Source organism: Sesamum indicum, linkage group LG9 (assembly GCF_026168435.1).
Source record: "Sesamum indicum cultivar Baizhima isolate 11 linkage group LG9, ASM2616843v1, whole genome shotgun sequence".
NCBI lineage: Eukaryota > Viridiplantae > Streptophyta > Magnoliopsida > Lamiales > Pedaliaceae > Sesamum > Sesamum indicum.
Genome location: NC_142665.1, coordinates 23,249,984 through 23,268,891, shown reverse-complemented (window position 1 = coordinate 23,268,891; position 18,908 = coordinate 23,249,984). Strand labels below are relative to the sequence as shown.

The window sequence follows — 18,908 nt, the reverse complement described above, 5'->3', positions numbered from 1 at the left end:
TATGTATGGAATATTGATTTTCTTACCTATCAATATGTCTGTGGGCTGGAAGTTTTTGTTATGAATGAAAGTAGGAAAAGTATTGGTAAAATGTAGCCATCAATTGTGTGGCACCTCAACACGTCAAGTTGTGAAATTGGGCAATAAGTGAGGAGAGGGAAGAAAGAGCCTTTCTTAATTTCTTGCATAGATCAATTTAATCTAATTATTAAGGATCAGTAGTAGTTTTGGAATCATGTAATAATGGAAACTTATATGTTTTTTTTACCTATAATTCATATTACAGAAAATGAAAGGTTTTGGAGTATTCTCTAATTAGTCAAAATTTGAGTACCACCTTCCCTTCATAAACAGTTCCCAACAGTTTACAATTTATAATTAAGGTATGCTGATTCTATTATTTTATGCTAACGATGAATGGTGAAATTCAAAATTGGATATAACTTGTTGAAAAAGACAACCCAAGGGGTGTAAGTCTATCTATTTTCATTCTATATGGGGCTAATTGGAAATTTAACATTTTACCAGGGCTGGATTGATATTTTTAACCTAGTGTAGGGAGGGTGGGCATTTTGGTCTAGAAATGAAAATGAGGAGCACAGAGTTGAACAGAAGAAGGAAGCAGAGGGACAAAAAGAATTATACACATCTGAGCACACCCCATAAATGCCCTCATTTCGCTTTCAATCTGCATTCCCACTCTCTTGTTAACGTCCCAACAAACCTACCTTCTGCTACTCAAAAACTTGAAATTAATTCAAATATTTATTCCTAAATCTTCTCACCACCAATAACAAATACTCAAAACAAGACAAAAAATATCTAACATAATAAGTGAATGCGGAAACTCAAGAATTCAACCCCAAATACAAATATGTTCTAATGCTTCGCGTCTCACATTTCTTTGTATTAGAATCTTGGATGTATGTGTAGAAAAAATTCAAAATGAAAATTTAATGCACACCCAGAACGATGATGAAAGAAGGGTTTAAGAGCGTGTTTTGATGAGTTTCTAAGTTTTTGGAAATATTTTTCTAAATGTGAAGAGTTTACAAGATACTATATAGTGTTTTATAATTTTACTTTTTAAAACAAAAAAAAGATATCAGAACTTATAAGCTCTTTCCAATAGAATAAAGATTTTTTGATTTATTTTAAAATTTTTAACAAGCTCCTTCACTTTTAATCATATTAAAAACAATATTATGTATACTAACGTTTTGTAAGTTTTATAATTTTATTTTATTCAAAACACTTTATAAATTTATTTTTTAATAAAATTGAATATCTTATAAAACTATATGAATTTGTAAAATACTTTAAATGAATTTAATCCAAAACCCTCTAATTGCATGAATATATATATATATATATATAGAAAGAAACATCAATTTTAATGCCATTAAAGTAATATTGTGATTGGATGAGTATTGAATGCAGATTAATTTCATGGAATTTAATACTAAAAATATGGTTTGAGTTATAAGAGTATAGTGAATTTAGTAAAAGTTGGAAAATGGAGAGAATGAATGGTGCTGGGCTCAATTGATTAAAGCCCACTGATTTTCAGAAGGGGCCTCCCCAGTTAAATGATCATGGCCCACCATCATTCAAACATACTCATTTTTTAATTGTTTTCATATTATCACAAAATAAACATCTATGTTTCAGACTAATTCAGAAGATCAGGAAACTCCACCCCACTACACCCTAACATATTAGCAATAACGTGGTAAAAATATTAGACCTAAATCTATGTTACAAAGAATATGAAAATTAAACAAATTCAACTGAGAAATAGGAAAATTCAAATAAATTAGTAGGATCAATAAGTAGTTGAAATAAATGAATTTCATGACAAATGGTGAGCCCTAATGACGAAAGCTGTAAAGGGTTAGATTCTCTTCAAAAAGGCAAATGTATTTTGAAATTCTACTGACTAACCAAGCATTAAAACTATTGTGTTTTTGAAATTCTGTCGATTCACACACTAAAAAAGATATCCGTCTCTTGTTCCACATTACTATTTTTACTAAGTGCCAAGAAAATTTTAAATTAAATAATAAAAAAAGAGCACTAAAACAATTTTAGGCTGGAAATAATCATGTATTAATTTGATTGATCCTATATATATATATATATAATTGTCTATATTTAGCAGGTGTTGAGAAACCATTGATTTAAGTACAATATTCTAACAACTCATGTATTAAATATTGGTCCTGAATGATGTATAATTATGACAAACCATGCGGATATGATCCCCTAAGGGCAACAATACACATGCCTGTTACTTGCAACTTCAAAATTAGGGTTTGCACGACACATATTCTGTAGAGAAAGAGTGATAATCTCTTTTTTTTATATTGCATAAAAATAAGACAGGTATATATATATATATATATATATATACATGGATCCATGCATGCATAAAAACAAGATCGATTGTGAAATTAAAAGATTCAAGTACGACATAAGTTAATACGCTTCAAGAAGATTTAACTGCATATAATTAATACGAGAAGCATAAAACAAAAAAATAAAATTAAATGAGAAGTATGATATATAATAGTCCAAAATCAAGAAAATGCAAATATTTCTAAGTCATCGATGCCCCCTATATATATATATATATGGCTAATGCCAGCAGAGGAGATAAAATTAAGAGCAACATATATAAATTCAGAAATTAACACAATATATTGATTGATGAATGATTTAAAATACCGACATACATATATATATAGATAATACGCAGATCGAACATCAACTGCACGGTAATTACTACAAATTCAATTGATTTTAACTTGAACATATATAATATGTTCGACTCTATAATTAATTAAATTATTATGTAAAGTTACAATTCATGAAACCTTACTTGATTTATAGAGTTTCTAATATAAATCTTAAAAATAGCAAATTAAGGATGTCAGTCTAAGTTAATCACATAATAAAATCCGAGAAACCATCCCTCATAAAATCCTCCCACCAACATTCTCTAATGTCTATATACCATAGTTATAATTATTTGATGAAATTTTTGTATTATGATTCTCCTATACTCTATCTGCAAAATTCCGCTGTTTCCAACCTCCTAAACACATCGCTCCGCCGGCCGTCCCCTTAGCTTTCGCACTTGTCGTCCTCATCTTCTTCCATGCTATCACCGCCAATGGCTGAACCCGAACCACGTTTAGCCGACCCTCCAAGATTCAAATGGTCTTGCGGGGAGCCAGAATGCGCAACCATTTGCTTATTCGGCAACTCTTGTGCCACCCACGAGAAATCCCTCGTCCCGCCCGATGTGCTTGGCAGCTTCCTGATGTGAAGCCTGTATTTCTGAAACCACACACAACAAACACTTCAAATCAATTATGTGCCACATTTATGAATCAAACATGGATCATATGAACTAATCAAAGAGTGTGATTGCTTTCGTGAGTACCTACCTGCAGATGGCTTTTAACCTCATCATTGGTCAGCCCATCCACTTTCATCAGTTCCCTGATCTGCTTCGGTGTCGCGGCTGCAAATAGGCACATCAAAGATTTGAAATCAACAAGAAATATACAACTCAGAAATGGTCTCAAAATTAACCAAGTGAAAAACGATTGTTTTGAGTTTCAAGATTACACGAAAGGTTAAAAGGAATAGATACTTTGTGCTCCGCCAAGGTGTTGGAGGGCATCGACGAAGCGCTTGTGCAGTTCTGGGGACCAGCAGCGCCTCTGTTTCCTCTGCTGCAGTTGTGGCCGAAGGAAAGCAGACGGCTCCTTCACACTGATGAGATCCGGTGATTCCGATTCCAATTCCAATTCAGCCACTGGAATTGACAGTGACAGACCACCATTTACTGCTGAAGCTGAATCCCTTTTCTGTTCCTTTATTGACAAACCAGGTGCTTTCTTAAATGGCAGAAATGCCCCTCCACTGTTCTTGATATTATTACATCCTTGGAACTGGCTGTCAATTCCACTGCCCTCCTCTTCTTGATGCCTCTGAGATTTAAAATCAAGAACAATTTTCACATGGGGAATAAGGGTTTTATGGAAATTTCCATGAAAGAGTCCCAGAAATTATTTAAATGGAAAGAGGGGGTTAGGAGAAAGAATTAACTGATCTGAGGGACAAAACAGAGTCTTGATTTTCATAGTGAACAGGGGTGCTCCACAACTGAACAGAACTCATCCAGTTCTTCTTCTCACTGAAGTCAGTTGACAGTTTTGCCCTTCCTCCCCCCTCAGAATCACCCTTCAGCGGTATGAATTCCTCCATCACTGGCCCCATTTCTCTTCCCTTCCACCGCAAGCTCTCCTTCTTCAGTGTCTCGATTGCTGCAACAACAGAACAAAACCCGTGAAAAAAATTTACAAAAGGTACCCAAAGATGAAATCTTTTTTCATGAAAAACGCGAGAGAGAGAGAGAGAGAAGTGACCATCTCTCAAGAGCTGCATGCAGTGAGGAAGCTCACGTTTGAAAGCATCCACCTTTCTCATTTCTTCTTCCAATGAATGGACATAGAAATCCAACTTGGATGATTTCTTGGAAAAATCATGCATCATTGACACTTCTGTCAGAATATCAGAAATGGTTTTTGGGACAAAAATTGAGCCCACATCCAAATTCAGTTGCCTTGAATTCTCACCCATTTTTTTCTCGAAACCCATGAATGAAAATATATATTATTCTGTCTCTGGGTGTCTTAATCTTACATCGCCCAGATAAACAAAACATGCATGGAGGTTGTGAGGGGTCCTGATTTATATAGATGTACAGTGAGAGTGTAAAAGCGAATGGAGGGGCAGAAGAGGGAAATACAAAAAGTATGAGAGGGAGTGAGTGATTCTTCTCGAATAAAGAGATTCGATGAGTTTTATGTTGTGAATTCATTCGCACATTCGTTTCGTCGCATAATTTGGTGAGGAAAACTTTTGTAATGTGGTAAGTGTTCTTGAGTGTTTGCTTAGTCAAATTTGACATGTTAGTAATAATGGAATCTTTTTGACTATATTTGGGGTTCTTTCACAATTATCTCTTTATAAAGGACCAATCCTTGATTTTCCAGTTTTTCAAGATTTCCCAAAAGGGCAGGAATATGGAGGGCACACATTAACCCACCCAAAAGATCTGATGAGGAGAAACTTGTCTTTTCACTAAAAATGAGTCATAATTTGATAAGAAACAACTTTTTAACTTTTGGGTTTTTTGCCCCATGTTCATATGAATTAGTAAAACTTTATTTGAGATTAAAGTGATCAGATTCTTTGTAATATTTACACTTTCAACAACTGCCTGTAATGAAATCAGTTCCCTTTTTCTCTTCTTCTTCTTCTTCTTCTTCTTTTTTTTTTTTTTTTTTTTTGAGAAATTAATGAAATCAGTTTCAGAAATGATCCTTATGGATGTGACTGAAAGAGGGAAACTTTATCTGGGATTATGCTCAATTTTTATCTTCACTTTGTTGAATAGGATTACAGCATTTATGCTCAAGGGATTGCATCATCTCATTGTCATTGATGATTGATGATTCACTAGATATATATGTGGTAAATTATAGGGATAGAATCAGACTTATTCATTTTTTCAAAGTCTCATCCCTTGAATTTAATTTGGATGACCAAAAAATAAAAAGAATGGAGAAAATTTTATAGTCAAATTGAATTTTTGGTCTTGTTTAGAATTATTGGTAAGTGGAATAATAGCAAATATTTGATGTGGTTCTTGGACAGGAATGTAATTAATGAAGTTTCTTGTTGCTTTTTAGATGTCAAGAATCTCTAGATCATCACAAATACAAATAGTCATTGATTTCAAGTTACATTTTGTAACTTTGTATATGCATAGAATATATAAATCAAGTCAAGAATTTTCCCTTATTGATATTATCTAACTCGACTCAAATAGTCATTGGTGGTATGTATTAGTTTGATTTTACTATTCACTTTTCGCAAACAAATCGTATTAATAAGTCGAGTTATGTAGATATGCTTTGTAATAATTTCTGAATTCTATTAGTCTCTGTGCAGATTCGTTAAACTTATCTTTTCCTTATTGTACTTTAATTCACATCGTTTTCGTTAGACTTTGGGTATATAACGGACAATTAAAATAAATAATCATTGTCTGGAATGTATGACATCCATATCTGTAATATAGTAGGTTGGAAGATTATAAAATTAATTACTTTGTCGCTACATTTAGTCTTATACCACGTATACTTACAGTCGTTCCCAAAAAATAAATACTTATTGTTTTAATTAGTAATTTATTTACATAATAGTATTTTGCAAAAGAATTTGGCCCCATGGAAATACAAATGCCAAGATTTGTGTGAAATTTCTATGATTTCTTGAAAATGCATATGTAGCTATATATGGTGAAATAAATCAATTAAGAGATTAATTTTATTGATGAGATATTAACATTTCCGACTTCAGGGGTGCAACTTCTTACATACATCATATGTACCACATTAAACCCTAGTAATTTAGCAGATCGGTATAAATTTTTTACTATTGACAAGACAACCTTTTATTTTGGTATGAAAATATCGAATGCAGACAAGTATATTCTCGCTTAAACTCATAGTAACCGAAAGATCCACTTTTAAGTATTTGGCTGTAGTAGAAATACAAACTGGGTTTGGCATCTTGTACACATACATAGGTGCGTTTCTCGTGAACCTCTGTTGTGCTTCGTAGGAATGCTGACAAAGAAAATAGATTCCACTTACAGATAAATTGTTTTTATTATAACTCAAAACTATTTTAAATTTTAATTTTTTCTTTCAAAATAAGTTCAAAACGACTAGACTTTTAACAGTACGGCATGAATTGAGTTCGAACAGTTGATAATTTCCATGTTTAATATACTGAATTAACTTCCAAGCTATACAATTATAGAAGTTATGAAAACTTAATATGTTTATGCATTACAATAATAGACATGTAAAACATTTTTCAATAGATAATCATATAGGTAGAAAAACAAAATAAGAGCAAATATAGCATAACACTATGGAATATTTTAGAAAATTTTCAACAAATACTACTTATCTATATTGAGAAAACAAATATCAAATCTCCATATCTCACAAGTACAAAACTATTCTTGGAGATCTTCTCTTTTTTTCTTTTTTTCTTTTTTTTTTCCTGTAAGATCAGACATTTCAACCACCACCCCATCCCCACCCCACAAAAAAGAAAGACTTTATTAAACATGACAAGGAATCAAACATTTTCCTTAACAAGTAACATAACACTTAATTTATGAACTCTTGACTTTTTTTATATATAAAAAAGAAAAGAAGAAGAAAAATCATTGATGCAAAATGCCATATTTATGAGGAATTTTTGTGACACAAGAAAAGATTCCTTGAGCATAGGTATAGTTTGGAAGCGTAAGTTGGAGAGTTGAGAATCCCATAATTTTCCTTAATAGTGGATCTCCATAGCATAAGAATCTCCGAATAATATATTGAACCATCCAAACAAGAATTATAAACCCCACCAGCAATATATTGCCACGGATTTTTGTACAATAGAGTGGTCTGAGATTCTTGCAATTTCTTTTTCTTCTGTTACAACTAATTACATTATCAGAATAATTTTCCTTCCAAAATTTTCACAACCCTAAATTGTACTATTCTCCAATATATATATTATTATCAATTTTATAACTAAAAGGGACTATATATATATATATATATTATTTATATATTTTGGGTTTGAGGATAAATTAATTTATTTAAAGGCATATGACAAGATTACTATTATATATATGATGATGAGTCAGAATTATATCATAGCTGACTCCTTTTATTCTTTACCCCCTAGAGTTTAATAAGTATAATTTAAATGCCATAATCATAAACATTCATGTATTTATTTTTGGTCTTGCAGAACACATGAATATGCATTAGTTTCTTTCACAATCCCACCAATGACAAACTTCCCATTAGTTTTGTTGGCTTTGCAAATGAATCCATACGCCAATAACCTCTTAACGTAGTTAAAACTGAGGTCTCATGACTTAGTTCGAACTTCTGAATTTGAGACATATTGGATATGTGGGTGCTTGTTTCAGACTTTTAGTTGCTCAATTTATACAAACATTAATGTAATGATATAACTACCCAATTCTATCTCATAAACAAAAAATAAAAATAAAAAATACAGTTCTTACCAACTAGTTTGTTAGAGAATGATCATTGATGCGATAGTTCAAGTGGGACGAAAAATATCTTCCTTGTAAGACTACAGATCGATATAGGGTCAAATCAATTTAAATATGAACTCGTTGAGACTGTGAGGATGAGTTTAATGTTTGAATAGTGGTCATTATAGTTCAAAGCAAACGTTCGACCATGGTACATGACTTCTATGATCATGTTTGATAATGATTACTACGTTGTTTGTAATTTTGCCTTACAATTATCAATCATTTTTTTTTTTTGAAAAAAAAAAACAAATAATTTAGCAACCCTTTGCTATGATCCTAACACAAGAGATATTATTGAACCTAAGTTGTCATGAGAATGAATTGGAGTGGTGAATAAATTTGAAGTAGAGAAATAGTAGTAGGTTTGTTTAGTGTAATGCAAATCCACATCTTTTAGTTAGGGATAAGATTCTTTGATTATGGATGGAGTTGGGCCCCAAAAGTGGCCTATGGCCTATAAGGTTACCAACAATTAAAAGATGCTCATTTTTGTTTTATACTTTAGGCCATTTTTTTTAGAAATAATCCCACACTTTATGAAATAATCATTCTTAGCCTCATATCATATATATATTTGTTGCATTTTTGTTTCTTATTATTAAAATCCTTTTAATGTAATGGACATGTGCAAAGCACGTGGCCATTAAATAGATAAAGAGGTTTTAAAGAGACGAGCATAACGTGTAATGCATGTGTTGCTGCTAAGTTTTAAGAAACAAAAACTTAACAAAACTAAAATTCAAATGAAGAAAATTCCCAATTTTCTATGCCTAAAACAAGATAGCATATGTTGTTGGGAATTTTCAAGTTAATAATTATTACAATTCCGAAGATTAAAGAACACAAAAAATCAGCTCATTTCCAAATTCAAAACCTTACCAATTCAGATTTGTTACGACCGACCTGATCAATTTTCCTTAATCCAAATATAACCTGAAGCTATTTATTTATTTTTTAAATTTTTGTTCAAATTTAAATTCGTCCATCCAAATAAACTTAAAATTATAATAACTATCGAGGTTTTAAAGATATATATATATATATATATATATATATAAAAGAGAATTCAGATAGATAACATATAACTAAATTAATGTTCATATATATGAAATATAAGGTTTTCTTTACTCCAAAGGCTAAAAAGTGAGATTTAAAAATGGACGGCACATTGATTCATATTCCAACGGCTTACACACCACAAAGCATCCCAAACAAATCCTTTCCCTCACCCAAAAAATAAACATACAAACAGACAGCTATATATATATATATATATATATATGTAAATACATAAAAAAATTATAACCTAAACGAGATTTTATCAGATCGAAACTAATTACATAACAAATATAATACATTTATCGTGTAATTAATGTACAATTAAAAAATAAATAAATATGATATACGTGCGACTGAATTGATTCAGAGCTCACATATATATATATATATATATATATCCAAGTTATATATATGGGTTGTGGCAATAGGATGTGAGAAATGATTCTGGCTTAGCATAATCGGATGGCTGCCAATGATTCTTCCTTTTTCTATACACCAATGGACCTAAAGTGCTCTTTTATTCATCAATTGAAAACAGTAATTTAAATTCTATTTTCTGTTTTCCAAATGAAAAGGCAGACTTCAACTTGCACAGGATTTAAATATTACTAAACTTGTTATTGAAACTGAGTGTATGATGAGCAGCCCTCATCTTCATTGCAACATCCCTCAACTCAGACAACTAATTCCGCTACTAATAATGTTTTTTATGTTTGTTGGAAAGTGTTGTTTACGCCGATATTACCAACTATGTATGTAGGAATCCATCAAACTCTCTGTACCTTATTTTTTGTCTAATGTATCTTTTATATTAAAAAAAAAAAAAAAACAGACCACCACTTAAATGTTGGTTGCTTCATATGATAATACACAAGTCCACTTAAACTTTATTCCTTTTTTTCCCAAAAGAAGCTTTGCCCAATACATGTAATGTTGACTAATTACATTAAAGTTTATTTGATTTAATTATATAGTATTAATTAATTAAGCTCGAATTTATACATACATATATATATATATATGTTATCTTGATTGACCTTGCATTAATTGCATCACCACAAATTTAAAAACTCCTAGCAGCTCCTTATAGCATCAAGAGCATGTCAAAAATGTTGGCCGAAATTGTACTTTTAGAATTCATCACTTTTAGTCAAATGCTTTGTGATATTTTTAAAATAGTTTCAAAATTGAAAAAATTCGACCCATTTAATCTTATGCTTTATGAAATTTTCAAAATAATTCCAAAATTAGAAAAACTCAATACATTTAATTTCATAAATCCCGTAAAGCAGAAGACTAAATATGTCGAGTTTTCTCAATTTTAAAATCAATTTGAAAATTCGATAAAGAATAAGACAAAATGTGTTGATTTTTTTTTAATTATGGGGACATATTTCGAAAATCATGTAAAATAAAGAATTAAAAATGTTGAATCCCCTATCATATGAAACTAAAAATGTAGTTTTGCCGTCCAAATTTGGCTGCGTGTTCGTGTCGTGATAGGGGCTACTTGTTCTAACATGGTACATTGGAATTGGATAGTTTCGGCACTATGAGGTTTTCTGTGCAAAGCAGCAGTATGTAGTAGGCAGTAGGGAGTGCACAGGGAGGTTACGACGTCTTGCACTCGTGAATCGTCCGGAACACAAACTACACATTCTAAGAACGGTGATGCATGGTCCTGGATGTGCCTAGACAGACATGTCGCGGGCAGTATGCGGCGGTCGAACGGTCTGTGCCCTAAGTTGTGCAATAGCATGGCGTCTTTAGATGAACAAGTCGACACACACTACACAGGAATATCGTTTATTGTTGCCTTCAGTTCTCATAGCAAAAGTTGCACATTTTCACGTCACATGCAATCTTGGCTTCTTTGTATAATATATTTAGGATCGTGGATTTCTCGTAATGGTGTTGCTGCTTTATGTTTAGTATAGCGTGGGTGCAACGACCTGTATTTAATTGTTCAAAAAGAAAAAAAAAACAAGTTTGTCTGAGGATTGTGAGTGAAAGCAGACGGGTTGCGCGGTGAACAGAAGTTTTGGTCTAGGTAAGAGTTCCACAGCATCAGATCTAATCCCCGTAAGAAGGTTCCAATAAAGAAACTGATAAAATTCCAAATATTCGTAATCCTGATTAATGTTACTATATTCGTCTTCCTACCTCAGGTTCATACATAAGCTACAGGTGCTGCAGCAGCATCGATCCCTCAATTCCTAACGTAAAAAATATATTCTTCCCCGTCCCGTAGAAAGAATGGTTCGAAAGCATAATTTGAAGCAAAAATGAAGACGGATAATCTTCAAAATTTCGTCGAAAGCAGAATATTTTCTGCATACCACCACCAATGGCACAGAATTTCCCATAAATCTTTTCAGTGAATTCTTAACCCAAGAACCCGTCCTCTATGATGATTCACAATCCACTAGGAAGCAGACAACACGATAAGTCCAAAACGACATATCCACAAGTAAAGAGCCCAAGAGAAAAAAAAAAGGATGAGATTCATCAAATATTTGATTTTCAAACACTATCAATTCTCCATACAATAAAGCAGTGGTCTATGATCCCAATTGTGGGGATCCTTCGCCTTTGATTCCCCTGTGCCTGCTCTTTTATGGGAAAGCTACGTGTTTTCCACTTTGCATCTGCTTCTTGTCAAATTCAGAGAACAAAACCAGTGTTCCAACTTATTCACGGCAACAACGGAATTCTGTACTCATCTGTGCGCAGACACAGACCGTTTGATGGTACTCGACTTCCATACTGCATTAAACAATCACGAGTAGCTATAAATTGCGGACAGAATCTATTGTCACGGTCGGTGTGTCACACCAACTTCTCTGCTGACAGTGTGTGGCTCCAAAAGAATTCCCTTGCCCACAACCTGTTTTCCTTTTTCTCTCTTTCAATCAACATACTCATCTTATGTTGACAGTGGCTAAGTCCAAAGATTCACCAAAGAATTGATCCATTAGTAATGGTCACTAAGAATCATAAACCATCTTTCCAGCCTTTCAAGAAATATATTCACTATATCAGTATCAAGGAGAAGTACATCTGCAAGAAGACCACGTCTATTTATTCTTGCTTCTCAGGTAAGCACAGTGCCCAGCCTGGAAGCTAATGATTCTACCTCAACTTCAAAGATAATGGTTGAGAACCTTTTCCTATTCATATGTGCAAGATATTTCCGAAACCTACTAATTACATTCCACCCAAGCAAAGAACGACGTTGATCATGAGATACAAGGTGAGTAAAACCACATCCTAATAAGCAACTGCCTCCCTACCCCAGTTAACACCCCAAACATGAGCCCCCAGTGAGAAATAAGATCTACAAAGGAAGGGAAACAAAAGGATGAGTGGTCGAGTTGTTCTTCCGATTTCAATAAGCAGAAGATCAAATTGAAGACACAAGACATGGGTAAGAAAAAGGCAAGCTGAAATTGTAATAAACATACTTCATGTGCGCAAGTTTTGGATTTTGTTATTTCTGCAAGCAACTATAAGTTAAAAGTACTCGTTTTTCCAATAACAAGAAATCCTTTAAAATTTCTGGTTGCCAATCTATAGGTTCCAGTGAGCATAAAGTGCAGCCCAACTGCTTAATAGAACTATAGGAAACAAGACCAGCATGCTCTCAACAACTGATGTCAGTTAAGAAACCCGGAACTTGCAGGCTGAAAAAAAAAGGTATAAGAGCATTGCAGTTCCCTTTAATATAAGATACACAACTGTACAGTGGAAATGGTCGAAGCACGGGCTGACTGATTAGATAGAAACCAATGATATTGGGGGTGAAGAGTTCAAGAAAAAGGTTCCAATTTGTTCCAACATCAATAACAATGATTTGCTAATATTGAATAGACTTGCACTATCAAGTCGAAGCCCTACGAATTATTCATGCAACTGCAAGAGCAATCTTATAAAATTCAAACAGATATCATTGTTTATGTGCCTTCAAATGAAATTCAAACAGATATCATTGTTTTGTGTGCCTTCAGATGAAAATATAGGATTTAACCGGTAGACATTTGAAACTGGTTCCAAACAAACTAGAGAAGCTCATAAAAATGCGAAAAGATAACACGGCAATAGGAACAAAGCAAACCTCCAAAATTTTTATAACACAGTCGAGGATTCTATTCCACGCTTGAAACCAAAATCGTGGTTTTTAACAAACATGACCTACATTCCACAATGGATCCTACAAAATACCTTACTATCTATACAGTACTACAAGTCAGCAACTCCAACCTTCTCCACAATACTCTTCTGTGCTGAAGCCTCCTCCAATTCCAGAAGAAACGCAAAAAAGTGAAATGATAATAAATATCCAGATTTAACTCGCATTGTCATTAGCTTGGTTAATTAGCACTGGAGAAGTTACAAGATGGCATGTCAGAAAGTTGACTGGAAATTTAGATGTTTTTTCTTTCCCAGTTTTTTTTTTTTTTATGCTACCATAAGGAACAAAGAGGACAGCCTATACAGCATCTTCACTGAACATTGAAAAAAATTCCAGTGCAACTGGGAACTCATTAGAAGCAAATCATTACCAAGTCACTGTTCTGTCTTTACAAGATGAGCAGTTAGGAGCTTCGCCACAGTAAATCCACAGAAGGTGTCTACATTAAACAGTTCTTTCAGCTTCTCGTCGCATATTATTTGCCTTTTGTCCGATGGGTCCTTCAAGAAAAGGAAAGAACAGAGTGAGCAAAGTTGAAATTGCAGAGACTGTGTATATAGGTTAAAATATTTTTCTCTTCCACGATAACCCAGAAAAACAACAGCTAGGGGTCTGCTTTCCCTCACCCTTTATTTGGATAACCAATTATTCACATAGTGAAATCAATACCATTTAGGATTTCATAGGGTTTGAGGAATGCCTGGGCAAGGGTCAGTTTGGGGTGAATCATTGTCATGATGAGGCATTGCTCAGTTACGTCACTATCTTAGTGCAGTTACAAGAACCAGATCTAGACTACATAGATCATTTAAGGTGATACATAGTATAAAACTTCAAAGACAATATTAGCCAGTATCTAGTGGTACAGGAAAAATCTAGTTTGCACTAAATTAGTTTTAGCAGTGATATTGAGGCATAATGAATAGAAATAAGTTGGACGAATAGAAAGAAATGCACTCTGATTACTTGAGTGACCACCCGCATTCATCCGACATTAACAATTTACAAGTTAAAGAACAGAAAACTTAGAAACTGTTATAGTGTGGAGTAGGATTTGTATTCAACACCTGGTTCTCAGTAAAATTTGGCAGATTCCAGTTAAGCCTCAATTAGCTAATTACATGTGAAACTTTTTATCTTGCCACAGTTATTTTGGAACTTATTCCATCAAGATAATTAAACTAGCTTCAAACAAGATGCTCATTAATATATACAGCATACTAATGAAGTTTCAACTGTGGTTTTTTGCTGTCATTACAAACCTGCAAGTTGTTTAGCTTGATGTATTCCCAAATCCTCTTAACAACATTGGACCTAGGTAGTGCACTTTCTCCTGTGCCAAGGAACTTCGCTAAAGCATCAGAAAGTTTCACAGGAGCAAGAAAAGCTGAATTTCCAGCCCTCTGCCGCTTTTCTTTTCTCTTTGGCTCATCTTGATCTGATATAAATGGAATAAGAGACTTTTCACAAAGAGTTCAGAAACATTAAAAATAAAATGACAAGATAAACGAACAACGGCATTGATTTGCTTCCTCCTACTTTATGTAATAAGAATATGTTTTACACAAAAAAGAAAAGGAAGCATGCAGGAATAACATCTCCTCCTGTATACCTTTCCCTCTCTAATTGTTTTCCTTTTTCCTTTTAGGTGACATGTCAAGAGCTACAAGCCAAAACCCATTCCACAAAGCTTTTCTGATTCTTCACGAACAAGGAGATTTTTATAAAGGGTACGGGGTTTCTGAGCCATAATTACTGGTGAAAGATGGAATGTGGAGAGAACCACTATCCAAATAATCCCCTTCCCTCACTCCCACAATAGGTGCCCTACCGATGTATTAGAAATGATACCCTGGGACGGATGTAAAGCTAAACAAATCGCTTCTGCTCCAAGGAATTATTTCAAAATTAGACATCGCCATTGCAGGAAACTAACATGCCAAGGAAATCACTCAAAAGGAACAAGTAATTTATCAGCCAAGGAAGAACATAGCATCATAAGGCTCAATATAGAATTCCACCTTCATCTCTCTCTTGCTTCCGCTGTTTCTCCTTTGGGGCAGAATTTGTTGAAGCTGCTTGATTTCAAAGACATTTCATCAAAAAAATAAGAGATTTTGCCTGAATAAGACAGCTAAAAATCAAATCTAATACATATTTAGCATAAGTGTCCTCATGGAGAGTAACTTGCCACAAAATAAGAAGCTTTACATTATTCGACTCAGTATGTTCAGAATTTGCTGCCTATATACATGTGAACATAAATGGAGAGCAAAAGACGAGCAAACTTCCTTGCATGTATAAGAATGAAACTTAGTTGAACGAATATCATATATTCAAAATCAATGCACGAAACGTGGTACAGCTACAAAAGTGGCACTTAAGCTCAGACTGAGGATTCCAATTGGAATCAGACGGTGTCATAGTGTTCCTCACAGCACTGTTTCATAAACAGTTTATATATCAAATGTAAGCTCATCAGACAACAGATAAAGGACTCCTCAACAGTGTTATCACAGTTTTTATTCAGCCAAAATTCACAAGAACTTCATAAGATAATATCCATGATTTTATAAATCTTTCACCTGTATATTTTCCACTCTAAGAACTGCAAGTATTTTTTAGTGGTCAGTCCAATAGTCAGTGTAAATGACTCCTATGAAATTAACTAACCAGATCAGAACAGATGACAACAGATTTTATTTAGAACCCCTTTCTTGGGTCATCATTATATGATTCACTGAGTACCAGCATCCCTAAAAAAACAATGCATAGAATAAAACACCAGCACCTTCTTAAAAAAAAAAAAAAAGAAGAAACAAAAAAATGCTCGTCCCTAAAAGAAAATTCTACAGCCAATGAAATCCATATAAAGCTACACTGTCACATATAAAAAGAAAGACAATGGAAGGCAGAATAACTGTTCAAAATGAGTAAATGTTTAGGGTCCTCAGACCCCAGAAACCATACCACCATCAGAATCCAGGGGCCATATGTGCTTTGCCAGGGCCTTGTTCATTTGGAACATATCTATGGTATCTACACCAAAAAGGTTACGCAGCGTATCATCACAAACGATATTCCGCCTATTGGACGGATCTTGCAAATTATTCTCTCTAATATAACTCCACAGTTGCTTTACTACCTGTTTATAAAATAGAGAGCAGTTATATTATCCTGGAAATTTTACTCCAAACAGACTACTTGATAAATTAGAAACCAGTATAAGTTTGTACTACCTCAGTCCGAGCCAATTCAGGTACTCCTGTAAATTTCTGAAGCTCTGGAGAAAGGCTGCATAACTTGGTAAATCCTCCACCTCTTTTCTTGACCTCCTTCTTCTTTCTAGATCTAACAAGATGGAGTAAATGTGTAAGGTTTCATATGCAAAAGAATGCAGTTAAAACCAAAAATGCCAAGTGACATCAGTTGCCATGTTGACTCATAACTTATATGATGAATTATAGGGGCATGGAAGGCTAGGATCAGCCATGTTGCATGGAAGGCAAGGACTGAGCTTACTTGAATGAGAAAATTACATGACTTTGCAATCGTTAGATCCTCAGTGTTGTGAATATTCCAACCCAACCCAATAGAGATGTTCACTGCAAACTTTACTCTTATTTTGTTAAATTGCTGAACCCATCCCACTATTCTCGCTAGACTGTGTAGAATTTACAGTCAAGTTGTCAATTCTCTAGAAAGGCGTAGAATGCTAGCTTCCTAACTTCTTAAAACAATTGAAATAGAATATAAACTAGCAGTGTTTGTAAGTAAGGTATAAGCCTCTTCTCTAAATTATATACCCGGCAGGGTATTCTCATAAGCGAATTTTGGGGCGACAAACTGTTGCTAAAAGATATTCTCTGTTCAAATATAAGTAGATACTTTAGACATGCATTCACTCCAGAGGTTGCCACACACCTACATTTTATTCTAACCCAGCATACTGTTATGTATTCTGCCAGGGTAAAGATAGTTTATAACTAGTGGGGACCAACTGTCCTACTAAACCGAACAAAGAAATTCTGCAATTTAGTTTTATTAGTCAAATTTATTTACCAATAAAATGTAAGACAAAAATTGTTAAAGCTAAAAGCACATTCATTCAATTTCATCTCATTGGCTAAATTCACAGATATCAGACCTTCAAATTTGGAGTTAACTAAAAATCACAAAACTTTCTATTACACTGGTCAAATGCTAACTCAAGTAGCTTTGATCATGTTATGGCAAGGTACGGATACAGACAAGACTTAGAGCACTAAGATAAACACAGATGCTACCAAAATGCTAAAATTGACAAAGTAATCAACCAGAGTCCCAAGTGAACAAAGTTTAAATGAAGTACTCTAAGGCTAAGCTGCAAACCGAAAGAGATTTAGAAAAACCGACAGCTTAATGCATGTAAGGAACCAAGTTAACCAATTAAGCTCATAACCTGCAACCAAAAAAGGAAAGAAAAATCACATGGACGCGAAAATTCCCAGGCACGTAACTTGAATTAAATAAATTCTGCCCCATACTTAACAAAATTTCACCGAGTCCCGAATATTTGTAAACATAAATTTAATCTGACACAACAGTCTGATAAGCGTAGAACAAATTAAACAGGTTATCTCAAATATTTAGTAACGCGTGTCGTCAGAATGACAAAATCCAAAAATTACAAACGCAAAAGACAAAATAGAAAAATCATGAGACCAACCGTTTCTTAGTGGAGGATTTAGAGTTACTAGCGGCAGTTGGGTCTTCTTCTTCCTCCTCCTCTTCTTCCTCCTCTTCTTCCTCCATCACTTCTCCCACTCCTTCATCAGCCTCTCCTTCGTCATTAATCTCCTCCCCATTATCGTCTGCATTTTCGAATTGGCTTTGCATGTAAACATCGACCTGCTCTCTAATAAACCCCTTTCTATCCGACAAATCGATGCCGAAATCTTCCTCGAGCCGTCGGCGCACGATAGCAGTGGTGGTCGTGTTGAGGTCGGACGTACTCAGGAATTCTCGCAGCCGCTCGATCAGCTCCGTATCCGATACCATTTTCCTTTTTCCTCCGGTTCGTGCAGTTAGCTCTGTTGTGTTTCTCTCGGTAATGTTTAGGTTTGAAAATGGGAATGTGTGGTAGAATGCCGGTTTTATGTGGGTTTTAATTTTTCAAGCTTTTGGGGTTTGGAAGGGAAGGCAGGGCTATTTTTGGAAATTCACTTTGGGGAGTTGTTAACAAGACAGGCCCTCTATCCTCATGGATAACTTCTTCACTTGTATTTTTCTTTTTATTATTTTTTATTAGTAAAATAAATAACACACAATCATATTATAAATTTATCTATTTTTACATTATTATTTATGCAAACAAAATCTCAAATTTTAAATGTAAATACCATCATTCCATTTATAACAAATATAGTATGGTTTAATTAATAAATTATTAAC

At 33.9% G+C, this 18,908-nt stretch overlaps 2 protein-coding genes across 5 annotated transcripts; both read right to left on the bottom strand.

The window, feature by feature from the left end:
* Positions 1-2,702: 2,702 nt before the first annotated feature.
* LOC105177678 (transcription factor HHO5) lies at positions 2,703-4,855 on the bottom strand. 3 transcript variants are annotated; one of them, XM_011100912.3, is made up of 5 exons: positions 4,440-4,855; positions 4,120-4,337; positions 3,662-4,001; positions 3,449-3,529; positions 2,703-3,342 (listed from the first exon to the last, which is right to left on the bottom strand). In XM_011100912.3, exons 1-5 carry the CDS (start codon positions 4,669-4,671, stop codon positions 3,257-3,259), a joined length of 957 nt encoding a protein of 318 aa, XP_011099214.1. In that variant the 5' UTR covers positions 4,672-4,855; the 3' UTR covers positions 2,703-3,256. The 3 variants fall into 3 exon arrangements, with proteins under 3 accessions (XP_011099214.1, XP_088741201.1, XP_011099213.1); XM_088885075.1 differs by having other exon boundaries at positions 3,453-3,529; positions 4,476-4,853; XM_011100911.3 differs by having other exon boundaries at positions 3,453-3,529; positions 4,440-4,843.
* An 8,528-nt stretch (positions 4,856-13,383) lies between these two features.
* Positions 13,384-18,606, bottom strand: LOC105177679 (uncharacterized). 2 transcript variants are annotated; one of them, XM_011100913.3, is made up of 6 exons: positions 18,184-18,606; positions 16,715-16,826; positions 16,446-16,620; positions 15,497-15,553; positions 14,738-14,913; positions 13,384-13,975 (listed from the first exon to the last, which is right to left on the bottom strand). In XM_011100913.3, the coding sequence occupies exons 1-6, from the start codon at positions 18,513-18,515 to the stop codon at positions 13,850-13,852; spliced, it is 978 nt and encodes a 325-aa protein (XP_011099215.1). In that variant the 5' UTR covers positions 18,516-18,606; the 3' UTR covers positions 13,384-13,849. The 2 variants fall into 2 exon arrangements, with proteins under 2 accessions (XP_011099215.1, XP_011099216.1); XM_011100914.3 differs by having other exon boundaries at positions 15,497-15,550.
* Positions 18,607-18,908: the final 302 nt, after the last annotated feature.